Source organism: Acomys minous (genome assembly GCF_964271855.1).
Source record: "Acomys minous genome assembly, chromosome: 13".
Lineage (NCBI taxonomy): Eukaryota > Metazoa > Chordata > Mammalia > Rodentia > Muridae > Acomys > Acomys minous.
In genome coordinates this window covers 109873776-109898548 of record NC_140495.1, presented here as the reverse complement: position 1 = coordinate 109898548, position 24773 = coordinate 109873776, and the positions used below count along the sequence as shown (strand labels likewise).

At 54.8% G+C, this 24773-nt stretch overlaps 1 protein-coding gene across 4 annotated transcripts; it reads right to left on the bottom strand.

Annotated features, from left to right (window-relative positions):
• IP6K3 (inositol hexakisphosphate kinase 3) lies at nucleotides 1-24773 on the bottom strand. Of its 4 annotated transcripts, XM_084755090.1 has the most exons (7): nucleotides 24745-24761; nucleotides 22752-23027; nucleotides 12898-13233; nucleotides 6596-6794; nucleotides 5452-5627; nucleotides 4304-4479; nucleotides 1-1672 (listed from the first exon to the last, which is right to left on the bottom strand). In XM_084755090.1, the coding sequence occupies exons 3-7, from the start codon at nucleotides 13094-13096 to the stop codon at nucleotides 1220-1222; spliced, it is 1203 nt and encodes a 400-aa protein (XP_084611216.1). In that variant the 5' UTR covers nucleotides 13097-13233; nucleotides 22752-23027; nucleotides 24745-24761; the 3' UTR covers nucleotides 1-1219. The 4 variants fall into 4 exon arrangements, with proteins under 4 accessions (XP_084611216.1, XP_084611215.1, XP_084611217.1 ...); XM_084755089.1 differs by lacking the exon at nucleotides 22752-23027 and having other exon boundaries at nucleotides 24745-24773; XM_084755091.1 differs by lacking the exons at nucleotides 22752-23027; nucleotides 24745-24761 and adding an exon at nucleotides 16559-16608.

Below are 24773 nucleotides of genomic sequence, written 5' to 3'. Positions count from 1 at the left end.
AATCCTCGCAAGCAGGCTACAAACTGAGCTGTACTCTCAGCCCTGCCCGGGCACATATTTTATTAGTCTCACTGCTACCAAGTTTCCTGAGGGATCACGAAAAACTGGTGAGCTGTTTCTCATAAATTGGAAGTACTGGACAGCACCCCAACCAGAATAAACAAACAGAAAGGATATTAAGGCTCACCAGTAATCACTGGTGACCTCAGCGATTTTATTAACAAATTTATTTCCCTAATTGGGGAACAGCCTAGCACCGGGCTCCGGGGCATTGTTTCAGTGTTGCAGAGGGAGGAATTTATTAGATCTGTTTGCTCTGGTTTCTTATTTATTCGTGCCCACTCCTCTTGTAAACATCATCCTGGCGTTCCTGGTCTTCCAACTCCCCCTACCCACACCCAAAAGAATAAATAAACAGAAATGGAAAATACAGTCAAAACGCGATGGCCTCCACCGGGAGCTGCTTTTCCAGGTCAGGGTCATCACGTGATCACAGTGTGGAAGACTTGTTAGTTCCGTTAAGCCCCAAGAAGTCTGTGGGGGACCCTTCCCCTCACATGCCAGGGTGGGGACCAGAGTCGGCCTGGGCCTATCCTCGTCCACGCATTCGTTTACTATTGTTGTTGTTCTTATTTCGTGACTCTGGGGTTTGGTCTCATGTCAGGCAACGCTCATGTCTCTCCTACTGAGCCACACCCCACAGCTCCCCGCAAAAGGGTTCGCTTACTCCCGTCCCACCCACAGCTCCTCATATGACGTGGGAGGCACTGGCCCACAGCTGTCTGCCTGCGGGGTGGCCAATCCACGGAAGCAGAGTTTTCTTCAAGGCTTCCTCCAGGCGGCTTTTCTCCCTCGTGGCTGTGGAGGGCTGCAGCAGGGCAACAGAAGTGTTCTGGAATGCGGGCACCCTGCAGCACTGCAGAGCTGCCCTCCGACCCAGGCTCCACCCTCCCTCCCGTGCACCTGACAACACAACGGTGCCACACTGCGGAAGCTGCACTGCGGAAGATGCTGTTGGGGGGCGGGGGTAGGGGAGGGTGACTGTCTGCAGAGCAGATTTCTGTAGCGACCGTCTACATCGCCTGCTACATGTAGAGATGGCTTTTGAAGGTAGATGCGGTTATTCCAAGACACCTACAGGGGAATCTAGACTACCCTAGCTTGGGTCCCTTTGCGAAATTCTGTAGCCCAGAAAAATCCCAGAAAGTTCCCAGAAGCTTCATTCTCCCTCTTGGATATCTCTCAGAATCCCGATGAGGTTTTCCAGGCCAAAAATATAGCCAGGATCTGGTCCCTCGTAGGTGATGTGCTCGTTCCAGGAGCCTTTGTATGTCGTGTGCGCGAAGTCAATCATCCGTACATCGACTTTGGCAGGGTCGCCGGAAGTGCCGCCGGAAGTGCCCCCTCGGGCTGTCTGGGGAGCCTTCTGAGGAGGCTCCTGCCCATCATAGATTATGAGGAGCGAGCTGGAGTAGAAGCGGTAAGAACTCTGGCTCCTGATGACGGTGAGCAGCGCCTGCAGCCTGTGCAGGATGGGTTCCAGGAGCTCCGAGCGGAAGCGGGTTCCGTCATGGAGGAACTGAGAAAGGGCTTGCCGGAATCCGTCCACAGAGAGTTTCCTTCCGTAGTACTTATCTTTGCAGAGAAAGCTCTTCTTATCGGTTTGATAAACCTTACATTGGAAAAGAGAGAGAAAATATGAAGGACTGTAAACGTAAAAAAAAGAAAAAGAAAAAGAAAAAAGGAAAAAAAGAAAAAGAAAAGCGCCCTGGGGGCTGGGGACGTGGCTTGGTTGATAGAGAGCTGGCCTAGCAAGATCAAATCTCTGTGTTCAATCCCCAGTACTGTGTAAACTAGGCACGATGGTACAAGCCTGTAAAACCAGCACATGAAAGGCAGAGGCAGGAGACTCAGAAGTTCAAGGTCATCCTCAGCTACATAGTGAGTTCAAAGCCAGCCTGGGCTACATGAGCCCTTATCGCAAAACAAAAACAAATTGAAATTGCTCGTGCTATAACGGTAGCATTACAAGCTCTCGTAATATATGAAGTGATTTCCAGGCGACTTGGGGAAGAGCGGTCAAGATGTGTAGATGGTCCCCCGTCATACCCCAGTGCAGCATATACGTTTTACAGTATCCTCTTTGCAGGTCTAGTGCCAACCCAAGGCTCAAAGATCCTTCGCCCGCAGAGGTGACCCTCAGCGCACTGCTCTGAGGTTTGGATCGCCTCCCCTGTGAATTTCCGATGTCAACTTCCAAGTCGTGATTTAAATCTTGGCTTCCGGCCGTCTTCAGGCCAGATATTAGCAGCCCCGAGCTGGAAAGCTGCAGCAGGAATCTGAAATCAGGCCGATGGACTTGGAGAGCCAGTTCCATTAACTTCTCCCTCAACAAAGTTACTGAGACTTTTCTCACAGATTTTGAGCATTCAGGGATGGCTCTTCCAGACAGTCAAGGTGAAATGTCCGGAGGTAAAGAGAACAGCTAGAGCAGATGTGGGTGGGGCCTGCAGGCAGCCAGTAGAGCTACTGGGATCCTTGGAAGCAGAGAGGACCACAGTCTCCCTGTGCAGTAAACGGTTCTTTTCTTTGCAGTGTTTTGGCCATTAGAAGGGATCAGATTGAGCAGAGATGCTGATGGGGACACCACGGTGGCCACATCCAGTCCACTCAGACAGCTCAGGGGCCACAGACGCTGAGTCAAAGCCTGCAACTACCACAGCCAGGAGGCACCTGGCACACGTGGACAGGGCCGCCTGTACCCGGCTAACCGTGTTTGAGGCCTGTCTTGCTTTCCGATTACATTGTTGTTTGTTTGTTTCATTTTCCATCAGAAAGATTGGATAAGCTTTTGGAGGGTTGGAGATGGGCTTGAATTAGCCTTCGTAAACACTCCAGGCATCGTGTGCTAGATAAATCAGATCACTTGCACAAGGTTGGAGGTCCGCAGAGAGGTCCCTTTCGCCCCACAAATCATCCCACTCTGTTCTCTCGAGGATTGCATTCCGAGCCTTCCCAGGGACATCTGTGCAATGAATTTATGGACTCAAATGTTCAGCTTCAAGGGGTGGCAGTTTCAATTAAGGGAAGCTATAACATTTAGCGTCAAAGCAGAGTCTGGTTCTGTAGTGGGTAGACAGGCTGTGGGGGGATGGGCTGGATTCCTGCCTGTCTCCCTGCAGCCCTGCCATAGCCTCTCCAGAGCAGCAGTAGGGAGGTGTGGGACCCCAGGCAGTAAGGGGACAAGCCACCCCTGGGGCTGGGTTTAGTGGTTTCTGACCTTCCCCTGTGGTTAACCCAAGAGGCAGCAAAAAGAAGCAGAAAGGCTGACTATAGAAGGGAGAATAGCCGGGCGGTGATGGCGCACGCCTTTAATCCCAGCACTCGGGAGGCAGAGGCAGGCGGATCTCTGTGAGTTCGAGGCCAGCCTGGTCTACAAAGTAAGTCCAGGACAGTCAAGGCTACACAGAGAAACGCTGTCTTCAAAAACAAGGAGGAGGAGGAGGAGGAGGAGGAAGAAGAACATTGCTAGCGAGGATTCAACGGAATAGTTTGCTGTCCCACACCTGAGGGGACAGGGCTCAGCTCCATCGCGTATGTGGTGGGTAAGGAAGCCGCTGGGTGTGTTTTCTCAGCTCTCTTCCACAGCCTGCCCCCACATCGTCATTAAAAGTCGCCCCCCCCCCAACATGGGGAAGATCACTGCACAAAGTTTTAGCTGCCCTGAAAGGGTGACATTGAGTTTTTGGCTATCTCTCCTCAGTGGTGCTCTGTAAAAATACTGCGTGAGGGTTGGGAGTACGGTGCAGTGGTAGTGCGCTGACCTCCGCTGCCTGCGCGACAGAACACAGCAAAACTAACATGGCTGCCTGCAGTCTCAACACTCAAGAGGTGGAAGCAGGTGACCAGGAGTTCAAGGTCAGCTTTGGCTACATAAAGGGTTTGAAGTCAATCTGGGATGTTTGAAATCCTGTTTCAAAATAAAGCAAAACACCAAGCACTAGCACCTAGTATTTCACCACCAGCACCTAGCATTTCACCAGCAGCACCAGCAGTACCTAGCATTTCACCAGCAGCACCAGCAGTACCTAGCATTTCACCAGCAGCACCAGCAGTACCTAGCATTTCACCAGCAGCACCAGCAGTACCTAGCATTTCAAACCAGAGGACAGATTTCCTTGCTTACTTGAAAAGTACCCTTCAGCCTCCCCTGTTGCGTCCTTAAGCCGTACGGGGGAGGGAGGGTACGGGTGGCAGGCATCCCGACCTGCCATGACGGCTGCCTCTGGCCCTCTGCACCTACCTGCATGCCGCAGATGCGCACGCCCAGGCAAGCTGAGGTGCTCTGTGCACACTTCCTCATGTGCCGGACCTTCTTCTCCTCCGACGCGTCATCCCCATGTTGCCGGGTCCCCATCTTCAGATCCAAGATGCAGGGATGCCTGTACTGTGACACCACGTTTTCCAGCAGCAAGAACCCTGATGGGGCTGAGTCAAGGAAAGCTGGGGGGGGGGGTCATCAGTCGGAGCCCCTGCGGTGGCCTGAACCTTCCCTGCTCATTCTCCTGTTTCCTGCCTTACCCATGAGCCTGGCTATTAAGAATGCGAGATCTTCACTGGCAGTCTGCTTTAATAAGTCCATTTATTTAGTGGGAGTTTATGAGAACCTTTTCCCATTTTGCTCTGAGGTTGGAATTTAAATGCCGGCATGAAATTCCTGGCAGGCCGTGCCCAATTTACATTTTTACGGCGGAAAATCATAGGGCTGAGACCTCCAGCCGCCGAATGGGCTGGCACCTTCTGGGACAAGGGGTAGACGTTTGCCTTGGAGAAAAGTTGCAGGAATATATTAATTTCAACGGAGTAATTATCCTTCAAAAGCTTCTTAGGGATTAGGGCGGCAGATGTGTCACAGTAAATACTGTAAAAACAGCCCCACGTTTTGCAGGGCGCAGGGGTCTTAAGCTCCATGGCGGTGTGCCGGGGGAGGGATAGGGAAGGTCTGTGTCTCTTAGGGTTTCTCCACAGCTCCTGGGCTGCAGGCAAACTCCGAAGAGAAGAGATGTTGGAATGGGGGTGGCGGCGCAGAGAGACTCCCTCTTGCCCCTACCAGTGCTAGGAGGGCATTTTCCTCCTTCGCCCCCCCCCTCCCCAGCAACCCAGCCCCATCTGTATACCCTGAATTGCCAGAGATAATGCATGCCAGGGTTTGGCTGAGCCACCAGCTGGACATCCTTAATCTCTCACTCTGAGTTTTCTTTGGAAGACAATCTGATTTCTTCTGGCCCCTGGGCTTGTGAGTTCATACCCCCCCCCCGTGTGTGTGTGTGTGTGTGTGTGTGTGTGTGTGTGTGTGCTCCCTCTGTCTGTCCATCTGCTTCTGCCTCTCTGGCCTCCTCTGCTCACACCTGCCCTAGGGATTGTGTGCAGGTACAAGAGTGGCAAGGATACGGTGCCGCTTGTCCTCTGGGTACTCAGAGCACAGGCGGGTCAGGTGGGCTTGGTGACAGTGCAGGCCCCAGGGGTTAAAGCTCTTCTTCTCCACCTGGCTCCCATCGGCACTTTCCGCCAGCTGGGAGGCCTGGGTGCTGAGGTGGCAGTCGGACCTCGGGAACACCTTGGCTGTACTGTGGGTGAGAGACCCATGTGAAGACAGCCAGGGCAGGGGTGGCCAGGGGTAAGAAGGATGCCGTTTGGGCTCTTTGGCATGGCTCTGACAAAGACTGCTCATAGGACTCCCTTACCACGCCACCAGAGACACCACAGGGTCCTGAGCGCCTCCTGACCACACTGGGTCCCTGACACGAGGTCACGCCAGGCCCAGGTCCTCTCAGGGCTTTTCTTGGGTGTGCTGCCTCATAGGGCTGGCGAGGTGATAAGGAAAAGGGATGGCGACCCCACAGGGAACCTCCAGACTGGGGGTCTGGGTTCATGTCCCGGCACGCAGTTATATCCCTGAGACCTTGCAGAGTGTGGCCCCCTCTACATCTTGGCCCCAGCTGTGCTGAGACACCAAAGAGCCTAATTAGATGTGTGGCTCCTGTCACTGTATCAGCTCCTGCCCCAGGGATCTGGGAGAGGTTAGCTGGCGTTATCAGAGGCTCCCAGGCTCTCTCTGAGGTCCTTAGGTCCCCGGGGGCGAGGGCAGGGGGCCTCTTCTATCTCCTGGGACTCAACTCTCCTTGTTGCTTACCCACAGTCGGCTAAAGGCTGACTTCCTAGAGAAATTAGGCACACTTCCTCCCCGTAAACTAATCTAAGGTTTCCGTCGATATACCATTCCCCTAGAGACCTGCATGGTCTCAGTGAAGCAGCTATTTAATTAAGCAAGTAGGTACCAGGTACTTGCTCCGGAGCACACGCCCTGACTGTGTGTCATCTAGAACACGTGTCTACCCTCACCCAGGAAAGGATGAAAGAGACAATCCACGCTCACCCCCTTTCTTTGGGATGTTGTTCTTCTGGACCAAGCCTTATGTGAATTTCTCGTTTTCTTGACAACAACCCTCACGTGGAACGCTTGGCCTTGGGCACAGTGTAGCATCTGCTCAGGGACAAACACGCAGCCTTCTGTCACCCACGCAGGGGTCCTCACCTCTCTTTGAGTGAGTGTGCCAGCTGGGCCAGGGGACTGGGGCTACTGTCACTGCCAGCGGTCTGCTGAAGTGTCTGCCAGAGAGCTACCGCTCTGGGCTCTGGGGAGACTTGGAATGGCTCCGCGTTCTCCTTCAGTGGGTTGGCAACCAGGCCGAGATGTCCTCTGCTGTCTCTCCGGAGACGCACCGTGATGGTACCTGCAGGGCACAGGAGGGAGGGAACGGCACACCGGGTCATGGGGTGAAATAAGTGTCCCTGGGCATCCTAGCTTCTCTCTCAAGGAAGAGTCAGGATTTGATCCTGGTCCTGAATATGTCCCCAGTCCCTACCCTGGGGCTCCCAGAAAGGGGCCTTGGGGCGACCTAGGATTGTGGCTACATCTCACTTCTCACACTTTGCTACATTGTTCTAGAATTGGATTCCTGCCCACTCTGTGGCCATCCTGGGATATCTCAGAGCTCGTCCTCTATTAAGGCATCCCCCCTCGGGCCTCCCCCCTTCGGCCTCCCTGATCCCTTGCCTCCAGGGTGGACAGTTAAGGGAAGCCTGGCCCATGCCCTTCCCATCCATCTTGACCTCCCCAGCCACCTCTTCTCCCCCTCATCCATCCTGAGGCAGCCGCTGGCCTCGCGACTCGGCCCTTCATCAGACAGTCCCTTCTTCTGCCTTTCTCATGGGTACTCAGCCATCATCTTTGGCTGGATTTACCAACATACGACTATTTGAATATATGTAGATCTTACTAGAGCACTGGTTCTCAACCTGTGGGTCAGGACCCTTTTGGGGTCGCATAGCTGACATCCTGCATTTCAGATACATTACGGCTCAGAGCAGTAGCAGCATTAGTTATGAAGTAGCAATGAGTTAATTTTATGGTTGGGTCACCACAACATGAACTGTATTAAAGGGCCGCAGCGTTAGGAAGGTTGAGAACCTCTGGGCTAGAGTCTTCCTGGTTTCCCTCGTGTGTGGTGCCTCTTGCCTCCGTAGGGGGTAATCAAGGCCGGCCAATCACAGGCTGCCTCCGCAGTGGGTAATCAAGGCCGGCCAATCACGGGCTGTGTAGGGCGGGACCTCCCCGAAGCTGAACTAACAGGCGCTTTGTATCCTCCTTGGATATTTTAGCAGGCCATAGAACTATCTGTGATGGGCAGTTAGCGTTGCACGGTCTCCTTGTGGAGTCCTTGTCACAGTGGAGGAGCCTGGCCTCCCTCTGTGGGGCTTGGCAACCAGTGGTACCCGGCTATGCCGTAATTCCACGCCACCGGCTTAGCCTCGTGCTCTTTGAGAACAGAGCGTCAGGTGGCCCCGACCTTACCCACTTCTCGGCCTCTCCATATGCTTGTTACTGAGGGGTTGGCCCTGGCCTGTGCCCTGATGCCTTCCCGCACTCTGCTTCCCAGTGGCATGGCCAGTGGGGCCCTGGGGGTGGCGGGGAGGCCACATGTCTGTTGGTGGGTCAGGTGCTGCTTTGTTCCAATAGGGTCTCTTTCCCTCCTTCCTGCTCTGTAGGGGCTACAGTTTTCAGTGCACCCTCAAGCCTGCGTGAATGTCTGCAAACAGTCCCTTGCAAGACACTCTGTCTCTCTCCCTCCCTCCATCTGTCTTTGTCTCTGTCTGTCTGTCTCTCTCTCTCATGGTTTGTTTCCTACTGTCCAAGATGGAGAGGAGGAGGTGGGCTGTGTATTGTCTTCCCAGGCCCCTTGGTTGCCTCCCTCCCCCCAGCATGACTGGCTATTTGGCTTGGTGGGGAGAGAGGGGTTGGGGGAGGGGGTACAGGGTTGGGGGGGAGGGTGGCAGGGTGACGGGGAGGCTGCCCCTGGGGCTGTCAGTGAGGACCTGCATTCTCAGGGCTGCCCTGCTATTCGGCCAGAGCTGACTATAGCTAGCCCAGTGGAGTCCCTGGGCAAGTTCGGTCATCTCAGATTCCTAATGGCCCAATTCTGCAACCGGGGAGGGACATTGAGTTCTATCAAGACTCCTGAAAAATCTGTTTCCCTTCTGCCCCTCCCAGGCCCCCACAACTGGACGACACCAGTAGTTAAAAATGCTCTTGGTGTTTGCGTCGTCTGACACCAGTGCTCACCCCGAACCATGCCAGGCTTGCTTGTTTGCTCTGCACCGTAGAGTGGCCGGCTCAGGACATTTCCTCATCTACCTACTGTGTGCAGTCCAGGACTGGCCCGTTCACTTCTCACATGTGACTTCTAAATTCCAGCACATCCATAAGGCTGTTTGTGGTGCATTAGGGCTTGGGGAATCTGAGCCAAGGTCACCTAATGCGTGGGCACTGACGAAGGGACGTGCCACAGCACATTTCCCAGAATTCCATGGAAAAGTCTGACACAGTCAGGCTGTGTTTACCCACACATGCACTGGGGACACTCCCAGTGTGTTCCCAGAAGCACTGGCTCTGGCTGTTCTGTCCTGTGGAGGGGTCAGAGAAGCCACGAGTCAAGCCCTCAGGAGAACACAGAGGGCTGGGCATAGACTTTGCGTTGCCAGCCCCACGTCCTAGGGCAGGAGGTTGCCATGGCTCATCTAGGGAAGAGAACCTTCCAGATCCCAATGTGAGGCCTCTGTGACAAAGGGCGAGCGCTGGCGGCCCTGTGTCTGTCCTGGAGGGAGATTGTGCCCTTCTAGCTTGTGGGTGGGTCCAGGAAGCTCCACTAGCCAAAAGCAATGTCCTTTGTGGTCTTTTAAAGGTCATACTCCTATCTGGCAGCCCATGGCCTTTTCTACTTGAGGGCCTATGGTGACATGCCTGCCAGAAAACACAGTTCTTGGCAGCTCGTGCCCAGGAGGCCTCCCCTGCAGAGACATGAAGTATGACCTTCCCCACTGCTCCTGGCTTCATTCTTGTCTGACCTCATCGGTTCCGAGTGTGGGCATAAATGCCGGGAGTGGAGGTTCAAATAGCCCACAACTAATACACCCCAAAAGCCATCTCCACTTTCACACTGTCAGGGCCTCCCCAGCAGCTCGGCGTCCCTGCCACTCAGTCTCTCAGCCCACGGTGGGGCTCATTGCCCTGGTGACCTCCCTCGCTCCTCTCTCAGCCAGCTGGGGCTCAGACAGCCCTTCCCCAGAGCTGACCTGTCTTTGACTGAGGGGAAGGGTGATACTGTGTCTTTGGGGCTTAGACCCTGGAGGCATGAGATCTGCTGCTGCTGAGGCCCTCCCGGCAGCCTCAGGGCCCGCCACAGACCTTCCCACGCACAGCAGCCCGAGACTCTGCCAGCTGGGCAGACAGAGTGCTTACTGCCACCATTGGCATGCCCGGAGCATCTCAGCAATTTTGGTTTGACCAAACAGCTTCCTGAGCCTTGGCAGATATTGTGTCATGTGTTTATTTTTAAGCTTGTGAGAACGCTCACTGCCGCCATCTGTAATATGAATCTGGCCAAACTCTGCGCCGACCGAGCCTGAGGGCCTGTCCTCATTCACCCAAGGCCGACTGACAGGCGAGGGCCACGGACCCAACATGGCAATGCTGGGAATCCAGCTAAGGTCTAGAGCGAGCTACAGGTCCACAGCACTGCCCTTTGGAATGCTACTCTAGCCAAAATCCTCCCTGATGCCATTGCGGGGGACGACGTAAGGCTGAGCTCCGAGCTACATAGCAGCCACGCCAGAGCGTCTCTGAGGATGCTCCTATGCAGGAGCAGAAGGTTGTCAGTCCTGGTGACAGGGTGTTTTGCCTGAGTGCTTCTGAGAGAGACTGTCTTCCTCCCTTCCGGGGCTAGATGACCCCTGAAGTCAATGCTCTAGGTAGCTGAGTGGGATGGTTGAATGGGTCCATGAACCCACTGAGCTGGCCATCGGGCCTTCAAATCCTGGCCCCACAGCCTCAGGCAAGCTGGTGTTCCTCAGCTGTGTCTCTGGGGTTAGGAAGGCGCCAGGCTCTGAGAGCCGTGAGGCTGATGTAAACCGGGGCTCAGAGCAAGCACGAGGGACCAGCTATCACTTCTTACTGGTTAAAACCCATCACCTCCATTACTGGTTGTCCAAGAAAGACCCCAAGGAGAGCCCTGCTGTGCTCTCCGCCTTCGCTAGCATCTCCTCACCTTGTCTGGATTGTGCTTCGGCCAGAGAGAGAGAGAGAGACTGCTTCATCAAAGGCTGGCTTTGGGGTGCCACCAAACCCTCTCTTAGGCCGGCTGGTAGTCATCTGTTATCTCAGGGAGTCAGGAAGTTCCTCGCTCCAGCTACCCGCTGCCCCCCTGCCACTGGGTTTAGAAATGCCATCTGTAAGACGTCCCAGAGGCAAGGCTGACCTAGACCCTGTGGCATGGGTCATCCATCCAGTTAGCCACAACCTCTGGCTCGAGGTGCAGGCAGCACTGAGTGCTAGAGGGCCTGTCTGACCTACAACTTTTCTGCCTCATGAAGCTGTGAGTGAAATGTATCCAGGAAAGAAAAAAAATCCTTTGATTTTCCAGTTTTGATCTTCTCCTGGACTACTGTTACATGACACAGGCCTCTCCGGGCCCCAGGCAGAGGCTGCGCTCCTGGTCCATTCCATGGCATACCACGTGCTAAGCTAGGGTGTGAGGCTGACCCTATTAAAAGCATTTTTTATTTATGAGATTTTTTTTAAACTTACAATGATCTGTGGCTGTGGCCCATTTCTAAGAAGGGAGCATCTGTAATTGGAGTTAGCACAGCCCCAAGAGGCATCCCCTGATAGGAGAGGTCTGTCTGGATAGGTGTCCAGTGCCTGAGGGTGCCCTGTCACCCCCAGCTGACTACGGGCCTGTGTAGACAGGGCAGAGTCAGGATGATGTGGGGGTCTCCTAGAGATCTGAACAGCCTCTCCCCTTTCCCTGAGGCAGTCCCCCACAGTCTTTCTCAGCTCTAGAGCTGTGCCGAGCAAGCGTGAAATGCGTCTGGCAGGAGTCCACCTCGTGTGCGAGGACCTGCCACCCTTTGCTATGTTGAGCTCAGTTACAGAAGGACAGACATTAATTCCAGTGGGTGCTCTGACAAGATAAAGCGATGACCCGCACCCAGCCAGGCAGTGTTGGCCTGTGTCCTTGGAAGACTGTTGGGGGAAGGCTGGGGCAGGCAAGATGGGGCCCCAAAGCAGGCCCACTGTCCTGTCTCCCAGGATGAGAGAGTGAACCGTCTCATCCCAGAGACCCAGTGTGAAACAATGCTCAGAAGTCACACGGGGGCCGTGGTCTGGTCATGCCTCCCAGGCCTTCTCATTCAGGCCCACGAACAACGTGACACCTGAGCCAGCCTCCTCCTGACCCTGGGTTTTGATTGACAGGCCTGGACTGGATTCCAGGACAGGCCTTCCCAGCTGTCCCCGTCACTGAACACAACAGGTCTCTTCATTTTCTGAGCCTTGAACTCGCTGCATAGCCAAGGATGACCTGCCCTTCTGGTCCTCCTGCCTCTACCTCCTGAGAGAGTAGTACCGGCATGCGGCACCAGGCTGCAGTTTGTGTACTGCTGGGGATGCAGAGCAGAGCTTCATGCACACTAGGCAGGCGCTCTTCCGAGGGCCAAGGCACATCGCTAGCCCCCCACAGTGGGCTTCTGATGGCCTTATTTGGGTATCATAATTGCTATCCCTGCAGAGCCTTTGGCAACAGGGCCTCAACCATGAAAAACTAAGATTCTTTGGAGAGGGCCTATCCTTTGGGGGCCCACTCAGCTCTGGTCTCTTGCAGTCAACCCATAGCCTTTGGTGTGGACCAAACTCTTCCCTGTGGATCTGGGCAGGGGTATCAAATGAGAAAGCCAACACGCTCAGCCCTTCTACTGAGCCCTGTCCTCCCATAACCGCCTTGTGGGCACCTGCCACCCAGCGGGGACACACACTGCCCGTGATGCAGTCTCCCGAGCCGCGTACACCGGGAGGCAACCTGGCTCTTGCCCTGCTCGTATGGAGTAGGAACTCTGGACTCCTAACCAAGTCGTGACCCAGACTGCCCATGTCCTGTCTGTCCCGAGTCTCCAGAGGGAGGTCGCGGAGGCCTCACTTGGTCCTATGCGTAGCCACAGTCACCCTCATAACACTCCCAAAACACAGAGAGAAGATCCCGTCAGGACCCAGCAGGACCGGGCTTCGCTTGACGCCATTCCCACGTCATCAGTGTGGAGAAGCTTGACCTATCTCCAAAGCCATTAACACTCAGGATATGGAGGCTTGGGGAAGGAAATTCAGAGTCACACCGGCACAGGGACACTGGCTGCCGGGAAGACGGCTGTCTCCATGCAGCCCTCACACCCTCTGCCCTGTGGCAGCAGCTGTGACTGCAGCTTGAGCCTTCCCCCTCCCCCACTCACCTTTGTACTGTGGCGTGAAACATCTCATGGCCAGCGGCAGGGACTCATAGAATTTCTGTTCCTGGGAGACGAGGGGCTTGCACACTGTGTGCGTGTCATACTGCAGCACACTCAGGTGGCCACCAACCTGGTGCAGGAAGGGCTCCAGCTGCACACCTACCCGGGCTTTCGCCTTGCCTTCGCTGTGTCTCACCACCATGGCACCGCCAAGTCCTCTCAAGGAAGGCAAGAGACAGAAGCTGTGGGCCCCACCAGGAGCGCTGTCCGTGGTCCCTGGCTTCCTCTCTTGGCCTTCCCTGCTGTCTGAGCACAGGCAATTCCTGGCAGCCCGCTTCTCTGAGGGGGGAAAGAAAGAGACAAGGAAAACAGAAGTTATATGAAGAAGGGAAGGTGTTCTGTGTGTGTGTGTGTGTGTGTGTGTGTGTGTGTGTGTGTGTGTGTGTGTGTGTGTGTGTGTGTGCTGCCCATGGGCCCTAAAACAAGACAGTACATAGTGTGAATTGTTTCTCAAATAATCTTATTATAAGTAACTGGCCATCGTCAGCTTAGGAGAGAGAGGGAGACTTTAAATAAACATCCTGCACCTTCTGAACTTAAATATTAAAAGCTTTAAAACTATTAAACAACCTACACAAACGTGAGTTTCTAGGTTTGGTCCTGGCTTCTCTTGCCATGTTGCCTTTCCTCTTCTGGAATCATCCATCTCTACCCAGGAAGAAGCGAGCCGAGCTCCTGGGTGCCCGCTGTCTGAGAAGGTTGTTTTATTTTTGTAGAGCAGAGCTATGCTTCAGCGGGTGTGTGTGTGTGTGTGTGAGTGTGAGAGAGACTATCACATACAACTGCCGTGTGACCTTGGGCAGGTTCCCGAAGCGTCCAGACCTGTTTCTCTATGCAGTAGACCAGGATGGAGAGACATGACAGAATTAAGACAAGGGCAGAGAAAGCTCCCTGAGCGCCACCATCTCCTCTGGGCTCCCTAAGGCGGGCTTGCCATACTGAGAAGAAACCCCCGCAAACTCTGGAGAAGCAGTTGCTAAAGTCAGCCTCACTTTGTCTCGGAAGACTGTCAAGGACGTGGGAAAGGAGGCGCTTCTGTGGGAAGTTTGTCTCATGTGAGAGGACATCCCCACAGCAGGACCTTCACCGCAAGTTATTAATACCTCTCCCTCTGCTGGACTCCTGGCTCCGGTGCGGCTGGGGAGCACTGGGCATCATTAAGCCTCTAACTGACCTTCACTCAGGGCCCTGGGCATGGCTGGCTCTGCACACAGTGCCTAGCACTTTGTTCACCTCAGCTTAGAGAGGCTCTGCCGAGTGCCTGGACCACCAGCATGCCGCGGCATGGACAGTCCCTGTCCCCACCCTGGGCCCCCTTACCAGGTCCTTTAGGCCACAGAATGTACCTGTTGGAGGGGGAAGGGATACAGGCTCTGCATAGGATCCATGCATTTGCCTAGAATATTGGGGTGGCTGGTGAGGCACTGGGGGAGACCGCCTGAAGAGGATGAGAACACAGGGGCTCTCCCCGAATCTCTATGCTGAGGTGGAAAGCAGCCACTGATGTGTGTGTGGTGGGGAGGATGGGGTGTCGGGGTGGGGGTGGGGGTGGGGGTGGGGGTGGGGGTGGTGACATTCATGGCCCTGGAGAATCTGGGGATATGCATGGATAAGGGAAGGGGGTCCAGATCACATTGGCCAAGGTAGTTCAGCCCCCCCATAACTTGCATGGTGGCCTGTGGAGAGCCACCTGTCCCCAAGCAGTGGCACTTGTGGTAACTAGTCTGTAAAGTTTATTTATAGCCACTCCTGGAAGGAGGCTAGGCTCCTGTCTGGCCCTGGCCACCCTAGGGCCAGCCCCACGCTTGCCAGGCATGGCCAGTTCAAGCCAGCACACACTGCCTCGTCCCACACCGTCACTAATACTGCCACACACGTAACCTTTGCTATATGTCACGCAAGATTTTGAGCAATTCTTTTCCTTTTTGCTTATTTTTGAAGACAGGATTTTTCTGTGTAGCCTTGAGTGTCCTGTATTGTTTTGAAATGACATGTATGATCAGTAGGGCCCGGGTAAGCAATCAATTAAAGACACAGACACTTGTTATATTTTAAAATGGCCTTAGTTAACCTGGGGCAGGGCAGATATCAATCCTCTAAACTACCTCCCATAGTGGGCCAGGCAATGGGATCCGTATCTCAATCCCATGCCATCTGCTTCTAATAACTTTTATCAAGTTACCTCCCATCCATAATCCCAAATACTTGCTAATGTTTTTCATCTGGCCTGGATTCTCCATCCACACTGGCCATGTGCTTTTCCTCCAGCTAACCCATGGCAGCCTTCCTCTCTTCACTTCAGGTCTCCTTCTCCTTTCTCGTCGCAGTCCTTTCTTCTTCCCAGAATTCCCCTCTCTCTCTCCTAGCCCCACCTATCTCTTCTGTTCTGCCCAGGTGGGATGGCTTTTTTTTTTTTTTTAAGCAAAAGGTTGGTCAGACAGCAAGCAGTAATTAACATAGAAATACATCAGATTATCCCAACAGTCCTGGCCTTGAACTCACAGAGATCCGCCTGCCTCAGTCTTCCTGAGTGCTGGGATTACAGGCATGCACCACCGGTACCTGGCTCCTTTTGAATACTTTAGATGGCTTGTTTAAGCCTTAAAGCTACCTTGCAAGGTAATTGGTGCCACCAGCACACTTTTCAGTGGAGGCAACTGAGGCACAGAGAGGTCAGGAAGCTTTTCTGTGTGCACCAGCTCGCACGAGAAGAGCAGAGAGTTGAGCCCAGCAGCTCCCCGCTTGCTGGAAAGCCAGGGTTATTACTGTCAGATGTCCTTTGTCTACTTTAAGTCAGGAAACTGAGCCCCAAAGAGGCTGGTACTTGGCCAGAGTCACCTGTAAGAAACAGGTGGTTCTGGGACAAATGTTACTGTCCCTCAATCCTAGACAGTTCCTCACTGGGTGAATGTGCCTATCCTGCCAGTGGGGGTGGTGTGGAGGGAGGAGGGAGGACCACTCCTTTACCTCTGTAGAATCTGTCAGAGGACAAGCAAGGGCTGTGGAAAGCTTCCTGGCCAGGCTGCCAGCACCATTTGAGGGGTGTGTCTCTGTTAGCAGTGACTCTCCTGCCTCAGCCTGCTGCTTCTCCCTTCCTGTCCTCTCAGAGGAGAGATGCTCAGGTCTGACTATGCCTTCTCCAGGAACACTCCGGAGCTAAGCCTCAGCCTTGAGTCTGGGGTTGAGGGTCATGACCCAGTGCCTGCTGAGTGGTCAGCCTTTAACAACCCTGGGCTTAGCCAGGCGTGGTGGTGCACACCTATAATCCCAGCACTCGGGAGGCAGAGACAGGTGAATCGCTGTGAGTTCGAGGCCAGCCTGGTCTACAAAGCGAGTCCAGAACAGCCAAGGCTACACAGAGAAACCCTGTCTTGAAAAACAAAAAACAAAAAACCAGAAGAACCTTGGGCTTGACAGCTGGGTAAACTGAGCAATTGCTCTTGCAGGCCTTAGGTTTTAGGTCAGGTAGCCTCTGAGCGTCTTTCTGACCCTCGGCTGTGCAGCCTGTAGTTCTGAGGTAGTTAGAGAGAATGGCAGGAGGGCGGGGATCAGTTGCGAAGTGGGCTGTGCCCTTCAGAGTGGGGCTTTGGGTTTCTTTACTGACCTTGAGTTCCTGAGGGCTCTGAGGTGTTGTTTCCTTTTGCTCCCTTTGTATATGGCCTGCAACCCTGTGGGTCTGAGGTGGAGGTGGCTTCCATCCTCCTGGGCTTCTCCTGGAAGTCCCAGATCGAGAGCTCTAGCTGCCTGCCTTATATGCAGGCCCATAGCTTTTCTTCCTTCCTGTGGGTCAGGAGCCTCAGATCTGTCACCTCCACCTCAGCTCACTGAGGCTGAGGATGAGCTGGTAACCGCAAGGGGTTTTCCTGCCCACTGCCACGGCCTTGTCACGAGGCTCAGAGGACAGAGCACGCAAGAGTCCTCCTCGAGGGCACCTGTGCATGGATGACTCTGCAGATGCCTGAGTCAGCTGGGGTTCTAGAAGACAAGTGAGGCTCCTGCCTGAGGGGACACCCCCATTCTGACACGCAGGAGACTCTCAGCCCACCCCTCTTCCTCAAGGTCCACAGTCCGCCTCATTCCTAAGCCTTCCTTTTCTCCTGAGACTTTGGGGGGGGGCGGTTAGAGAGGCAATGACACAAAAGCTGACAAGAGTTGTGGAGCCCCCCCCCCCCAGCAAGAAGGGCCTCAGCAAACAGCTCTCCCTTGCTGCCCCCGCTCCCTCCTGCTCCATGGCTGGGTCATGTCCTTAATGAAGCAGCAGTGGGCCTTACTCCAGCAGCCTGGGGCTAACTTGAGCCTCTGGGGTGTAGCTGCGGGCGGGCAGTGATTAAGGCCATTGGCTGGCCACACCAGGACAAGCCCTTCCCTGCAGCGCTATGAGGTCAGCGTGGCAGCCAGTCTGCCACTCCTGGGTTGGGGAACACGGCCTGTACCGAAAAGAGGGTATTGACAACAGGGCTCCACCAGCAGTGAGGATTCCCAGGACCCCCCAAGACCCGCCATAGTAGGCCACCCTCATATCATCTGGGTGGATCCAGGGGAGCCTGGCCAGTTCCCAAGATTGCATAAGCACTGTAACTCATTGCACTAATCCAGTGCACAAATTCATTTTAAAGGCATTTATTGGATTCCTAGAGGTTTCGTCATCGTTTCCCCCCCCCGCCCCCCCCCCTCAATCAACAGATACAAACAGTCTAATGAGCGCTGCGTGGTTACTGGTAGGGGAAACCTATGCTGAGAGATGAGTCCTCTGGGCTGGATTCGGGGTGTAGCTCAGCAGTGACGGAGCAAGAACATAAGATCCCCACAGACTTGGGTTCAAGGTCTCTCACGAGGAAACCTGAAACAAGGAGGCTGTCGGAAAAGCCCAAGGGTGACGGCCGCGACTGGGAAGTGTGGCTATGAGTCGGGTTCTCCATGCGCGCGCCTTGGAATATCACAAGGAGTCCTAGTTACTTGTGTAGATAACATGGGTCACTAATAACAAGGGTCCTATGGAAGGGCTGGGGGACTTCTGCATTGGGCTGAGGTTGAGGGGCCTAAGAAGTGACCAGGAGGAGGGGAGAAGTTGGCTCAGCCTCGGGGAGCTTGACGAAAAGGCAGAAGACAGGGTAGGAGGGGGCAGGGATGGGTGGCTGGAGGGTTGGGGTGCTGTGCTGAGTGGACACTGGAGGTGGCTGGAGAGGGGGGACCCCAGCCTTGCCTGCTAGGGGCGTGGCTCAGTGAGGCACCCACTGCAGAACCATGAGCACCTACTTGAGATGCGAGCACCCACGGACAGAACAGACACGCGGCAGTGGTGCGTGCAGTCACCCCAGCCCCAGGGAGGAGGGAAGCCGCCAGCACTCAGGGGGCAGAGGCAGGCAGATCTCTGAGTTCAAGGCCAGCCTGGCCTAAAGAGTGGCTTCTAGGTCAGCCGGGGCTGGAGAGAGACCCTGTCTCAAAATGAAGAAGTCGGGGCTGGAAGGGTAGCACGGTCATGGGGACGTGTTGCTCTTGTAGAGAACCGGGGTTCAGTTCCCCGCACCCACAACGGTGGCTCACAGAGGATCTCATCTTTTCTGAACTCTGAACTCAGGCACATATAGCACGCACATACAACACTCTTCATTCTCATAGTTTTGGGGGAGTTTTCAGGACACAGTCATAATTTTAAAAAATAAAAAATAAAGCCGGAGTGGTGGTGCACACCTTTAATCCCAGGACTCGGGAGGCAGAGGCAGGCGGATTGGTGTGAATTCAAGGCCAGCCTGGTCCACAAAGCGAGTTCAGGGCAGCCAAGGCTACACAGAGAAACCCTGTCTTAAAAAAACCAAAAATAAATAAATAAATAAAATTAAAGTAAAAATAAGGTGGAGGGGTAACTGAGGAAGACAACTGACATAAACTTCTGACCGCCACGTGCGCCCACGCACACAAGCTCATTGGGCCTCTGTTCAGCCTGGGAAGGGACAGTCCCCACTTAAATTAGAGAGCAACGGAAGCCTTCAGAGAGGGCACATCCTGAGAAACCTCAGGTGCGTGGGGGAAGGGCATTCTGGGAAGGACATTATTAGGAAAGAGACTGCAGCAGGGCACAGCAGGCCACACAATTCAAAAGCCGAGTGGTTTATGGTTTGCCCTCTCGTCTCCAAAGCTCTCACATACATTTCACAGGCCTCTCTGCGCCAGCGTTTCAGGACAAGTACCATTCAACGCGCTTGTGATGCCTGAGGGAGCATCTTTTTAATCTATTAGAGATGAGAGGACCCGAAACCCATTTAAAACCGCTTAGGTGGTAATGGGCAGGGGAGCTTCAGAGTTCCCCACGTGGCTGAGGGCAGTGCATTATCCCGGCCCATCCAGTCTGGGAAGGCGGAGAGAGGCTTATGTTTCCAGAAGGAATTAATGGCGTTTGCAAGTCCATTCTAAAACAACTCAGGAGCCCTAGGCCTGCCTGCTCTCCTGCCTGGCTCCCCGGGTGGGTGGGATCAATACAGAGTGAGCTCTGAGGGGACTGCACACACCACCTTCCCAGCTGGGGTTGAAATGTGTGTCTTTAGAGAACATTTATTTCCCAGAAAGGCAGGCGTTCCGGGCTCTTGGGGCCACACTCCATATCCCTCCTCAGCCCGGAAACTTATTTCCACACCAATTTCATTTTCTGAGAGGGGATTTCCCCCTCTTCCCCTCTTAACATTTAAAATCTCCCGACATCCCTTCAGCTTGAGAACCAAATACAATTTTAATACCATGGTTATTAGCTCGGAAGCCCTTCAGCCACTGACAAATGCTCTGCGTGGCTCGTGCAGTGTTCTGAGCTTACTGCTGAGGCAGGAGACCACATGGGGAAGGCTGACTGGAGGAGAGCACCACCCTAGAAGGGCTGCTCTGTAGAGGCAAGGCTGGGATGCTGTCCCTCACTGGCTCCCTTCCCAGGAGGCTTTGCTGCCTCGTGGCCTCCAAGCTGCACCCAGGGCCTTGGACCTGTGAACAAGACTCCCAGCAGCCCCCAGCCCCTTCCCCACGCCCGGTGCCTTTCTCTACATAGCAAGACTGGTTCCTGCATTATCCCGGCCTGTGTGCTGGGGACATGGATTTGCCAGTGGCTAGCACGGCATTGTATGGAGGAGACAGCAATAGTTTCCCTTCCGCTGTTGTTTATTTGGGTTTGTTTGTTTTTTTGTTTTTGTTTTGAGGTAAGGTCTCTGGCCCCAGGCTGGCTTTGAACTCATGATCTTCCTGCTTTGGGGACAAGTGCCAGTCAATGTCTTTGTGATACCCAAGGGAGCATCTTTTTGATCTGTTAGAGATGGAAGGGCCCGAAACCCATTTAAAGCCACATAAGTAATGGTGGTGGTGGTGGTGGTGGTGCTGCGGGGGGGGGAGCTCAGAGTTCTGGGACTACATGGGTATGCCACCATGCTCAATTATTGCAGTGCTAGATACTGGGTCCCAGGCTTTGTAAATACCAGACAAACCCTCTACCAGTCAAATCATGTTTTCCAATCTCCAGCAACAGTTTTAAAGGTCAGAGCACAAGAATTAGGGGGAATGTGTATATGCATGCACACGTGTGTATGCACGGGCACGTGTGTGTTTGCATGTATGTGCTGCATGTGTGGGGTAGGCCTGTTCCATCCCACCAGAGCCCCATGCACTGTCTGTCTCTGACGCGAATCTCTTAGGGAGACTTGCAAGCACACCCTCCCCCGGCAGAGGGCAGCAGCACACACGCCGATGCCAGGAATGCCCAGAGAGATTAACGTTTGTCTGAAAACTAAAGCCAGCAACCCCTCCGACATCCAACAACAGTGGGCATATTCTTGGGACGCCCTGGGTTTGTTCAGACCCACCCCCAAGTGCGTAGCCCGCAGTGGAAGGTCTCCTGCCCCTTAGGGAATGTCTTTAGAAAGCCCTGAAGTCTTCAAAGAGTCTATTCTGTGCCCTCTTAGGGCCTCTGCTGCTTTACCAGAGACAGGGGCCCACAGAGCCTGAGAAATGGCTATATGCATGCACGTGGGTGCATTGCCCCTGGGCAACGCAGGCCAACGCAGCACCCATGCAGCCCCCCGCTCCGCGCTCCCACCGCCCCCCGCCCCCCAGCCTGCCGCTTCCTTTCCTAACAGCCAACGTTCATAAAGTTTATTGCTGTTCCCGGCGGCTGCCAGCGAACAAGACAGCAACCATAAGGATGTTTGCCTGGGATGGATTTATTCAAGTGCCTGCGCAGAGCGGGAGGGGCTGCTGCTGGCCCCAGGATCCAGCCAAGCAGGGGACAGGGGGCAGGAGGCACAGGGGAGGGTCTCTTAGGTTCCTGATGGAGAGTGGGGAGGGGCTATATGCAGGGAACCCCCACAAGGGAGACTCTTGCCTCAGACTCCCCAGCTGTACCAAGAACGGTCAGTCAGTCTGCCCTAGCCACGTCTTTTCTGTCCCGTGAGCCAACAGCGAGTGCCTTCAGATCAGCGGTGTGTGATGGGAGAACCAGAGGGTGCATGGCTTCTGCTGACCCAGAGGGATCCTAAGGGCGGCATCAGCTCTGGGTCGAACAGAGCTTTAGTTAGGTAAAGAGCCTGGTCCAGACGCAGATGTGCAGTACGTCGGTGGGATCCTGAACCCAGGGTTCTGTCAGAATCTAGTGAGGTGTGCTGTGACGGAAGGAGTCTGTGCCTCTCACAAATGGCTTCATAGAGTCCTTACGTCTTAATTGTAGTTTGCGAGTGTGGCAAGCTTCAGAGGGAGTGTGCAGAGCCAGGCGCGGGCTGCACAAGCATGTCTGGCAGCTTGGCAGCGTCCTCTCCATTTTCCCACAGGGCCTTTCATGAGGAAAAATGAAGAAACTGGCAGCTTAAAGATTACAGCTGAGCTAGGCATGGCAGTGCACACCTGTGGTCCCCGACCTTGGGGACTGGGGCCAGAGCATCTGGAATTCAAGGCTAGACTTAGCTAAGTGGCAAGTTCAAGGCCAGCCTGGCTTACGTGACACTATTTCAAAGTGGTGGGACTGGGTCCCTCTCCCATAACTTTATGTATGATCCCGAGCTCATAGGGCTGGCTCAGGGTTAGGTATTGGGGTCACTGAAGAGCCTGCAAGAGTGGGGGCTGCAAGGGTCGGGGCTCCAAGAACCTGCCACTATCTAGGGCAGCAAGATCACCAACCTTGGTGGCGATTGGCTCTGTCTCCCATGAGTGCCTTTCAGCGGTGCCTTACCTCCGCCACCTACCCTTCTCCTGGGTGGCCCTGTACCCAGGCCCCAAGACACTGTGCACAGGTACTGATGTCACCCAACCCCAATGCCCCATCCAGGAAGAAGGGTGGGGCCAATGAGACAGGACATGCCGATCCCTGGCTCACATGCTTATGGGACTTTCCCTGGATGCCTGCCCCGGGTGGGGAGTGGGGGGGGGAGGAAAGTGGCTGGCTCCAGCCCTTCACCCGTAGCCCACAGCAACCTCCGCAGACCTGGCGTGCCCATGTGTGGGCCAGGGGCAGCACATTAGTGCACCCTGAAAGAGGGAGACAGGAAGAAACGGAAGAGCAACATGTGTTCACATTTGTAAATTACTGTCTCATCCTGCCCATCCCTGTGCGAGCACACACACACACACACATACATGTATGCACACACAGGCGAGTACCAAGCCACAGGGCCCTCCAACATGCCTATATCCCCCGGTGATCCCAGTCAGCCTGTCGGAGGCTGCCTCCTAATGGGAACTGGGCAGTGGCCTCGCCACCCTCTGTCCGTCCCCCTGGCACCATCAGGGGCTCAGCAAGATGGTTTTTCCCCATCCTTCATCAGGGCAGCACTCACCAGAGCCTCCTTCTGGGGTGTCGGGGAGTGTGCAGTAGGGGTGCTTGTCTCTCAGTGCTCTCCTCTGTCTGCAGCCTGGGGGAAGGCCTGGCCCAGCTCAGCACTCTCCGAGGGCCCAGGCGGAGCTTCCTGCCCAGAACTAGGCTATCAGTGGCCTGGGTAAGGGAGGCCACCTGATCTTCAGGGGCTGGAGTGCCCAGCTGTCAGTGCTCTGGAGCAGGGCCAGGAGTCTGGGAGGGAGGAGAAAAAGGAGCGAGGAAAGAAGAGGAGGGGGAACTAGGAAGGGGGGAGGGTTAGGGAGGAGGAGGGAGGGGAGGAATTCCACTCAGCTGTGTTGAAGCATGACTGACTGCACCAGGCGCTAACTGCTGCAACGTCCCTCACCACTTACTTATCTTTTAAATTACCTGAATATAAGCGTATGTATGTATGTATGTATGTATGTTTGTATGTATGTATGCATGTATATGCAAACATATCTGTCTGCATGTGTATGTGCACTCGCACACACGCACGTGCACACACATGCCATATCACACCTGTGGAGGTCAGAGGATAGCTCGTAGGTAGTGGTTCTCTCCTCTGTGTGGGGGATTGAAGTCCAGCGTCGGCCTGGCGGCACGAACCCTTACCCACTGGGCCATCTCACTGGCCCTTTATTTATTTATTTGTTGCTGGGGTAGAACCCGGTGTCTCATACACTGAGTGCTTGCAGACCTACTGAGTGCCTGCAGACCTACTGAGTGCACCCCACCTTCTCTGTTTTATCCCTGGTTCAGAATGAAGGACAAGGCTGGGCTAGGCCATTCCCACACCCAGGCCATCCCCGACAAGCGCTGTTGGAGCGCCCCGCCCCCTGCCCTCCGTGCTACCACAGAACAGAGGGCGGGCGGCTCACCCAAACGGAGGGAGCTGAGGTCAGACCTAAGAAATGAGCCTCTGACAACGGGGGAAGAGGAGTGGCCACCATGGCTGCAGCTGAGGGAAGAGCGAAGGCCTAACCAGGGCAGGGTGGTCAGCAGGGGGAAGCCAAGGGGACCAGGAGTGACGGGAACCGGGCAGACGCAGACCTCAGGCCCCAGCAGGGAAGCCAGCCTGGGGCAGCAGGCACTGGTTGACTCTGCTTTGAAGGGAGCACGCTGGGAGAGCAGATCAGAGCCAGAGGCCACGGGCCTCCCAGGGGGCCTTCCAGTGCTGCCGGGAGGGATGGTGGGAGAGAAGCCAGCTGAGGGGGTGTGGTGAGGTGATTACCTGGCCAGGGAGATGAGGTGTGGGGGTAAAGGACAGACATCAAGTCTAGGTGGCCCTGGATCAGTCTTTGCGTCTGTCCTCTGGGTTGCTCAAGCTGTGCCCCTCTCAAGGCCTGGCTTGTGGAAGATAACAGTCTGATGCATGGCGGGCCATGAAGGCCCAAGTGTGCAGAGAAGCTGCAGCAGCGGAGGGCACCCCTCCCTCCCTCCTACCACTTCCCACTGACCTCCTTTCCCGCCTCCACACAGGTCCTCGGCTGGGGGGGGGGCGCTCCCCACAGCAGGCAGGACAGCTCCGGCCCCACCACACAAGTTCCCTGGGTGTCCTGAATCAACCCTGGCTGCGTGTGGGATGGGGCAAATTAGGGGGCTGATCTGAAAGTAAAATGGTTGCATGCTGATCTCGGCCTAGCCTTTATCCCTAGCACTTAAAGAAACAAACCAACCAAGGTGCAATTGATTCCAGAATGCCAGCCTGCTCGCGTTTTCCAGGGAAGGGAGCCGGCTGGAGCTGAGCCACACCCGCTCGCTGCACAGCTCCATCCTGGTTTCTTCAGCCTCCCTACCTCCTCTCCCACCTCGGCTGCTCTCTGGGAACCACAGAGCCACACAGGGCTGAGCAGTCCCTCGAGGTAGGAGGCTTCCCAGCCAAGGCAGTGAGTGGCTAAGCTTGGATTCGAACCCAGGTCTTGAGGAGGGCCACCACCTGCTTCCTGTTATTGTTATAAAGAGCCAGGTCCTACCTGTCCTCTTCCTCATCTAATTAACACTG

Bases quoted from the DNA above. Each gene is read 5' to 3' on its own strand.
- IP6K3 (XM_084755089.1), bottom strand. The intron at 6,795-12,897 runs GTGAGTGGGGGA...TGTGCCCTGCAG, and splicing joins TTTCACGCCACAGTACAAAG to GTACCATCACGGTGCGTCTC. The intron at 4,480-5,451 runs GTATCCTTGCCA...CAGCCCCATCAG, and splicing joins CCCAGAGGACAAGCGGCACC to GGTTCTTGCTGCTGGAAAAC.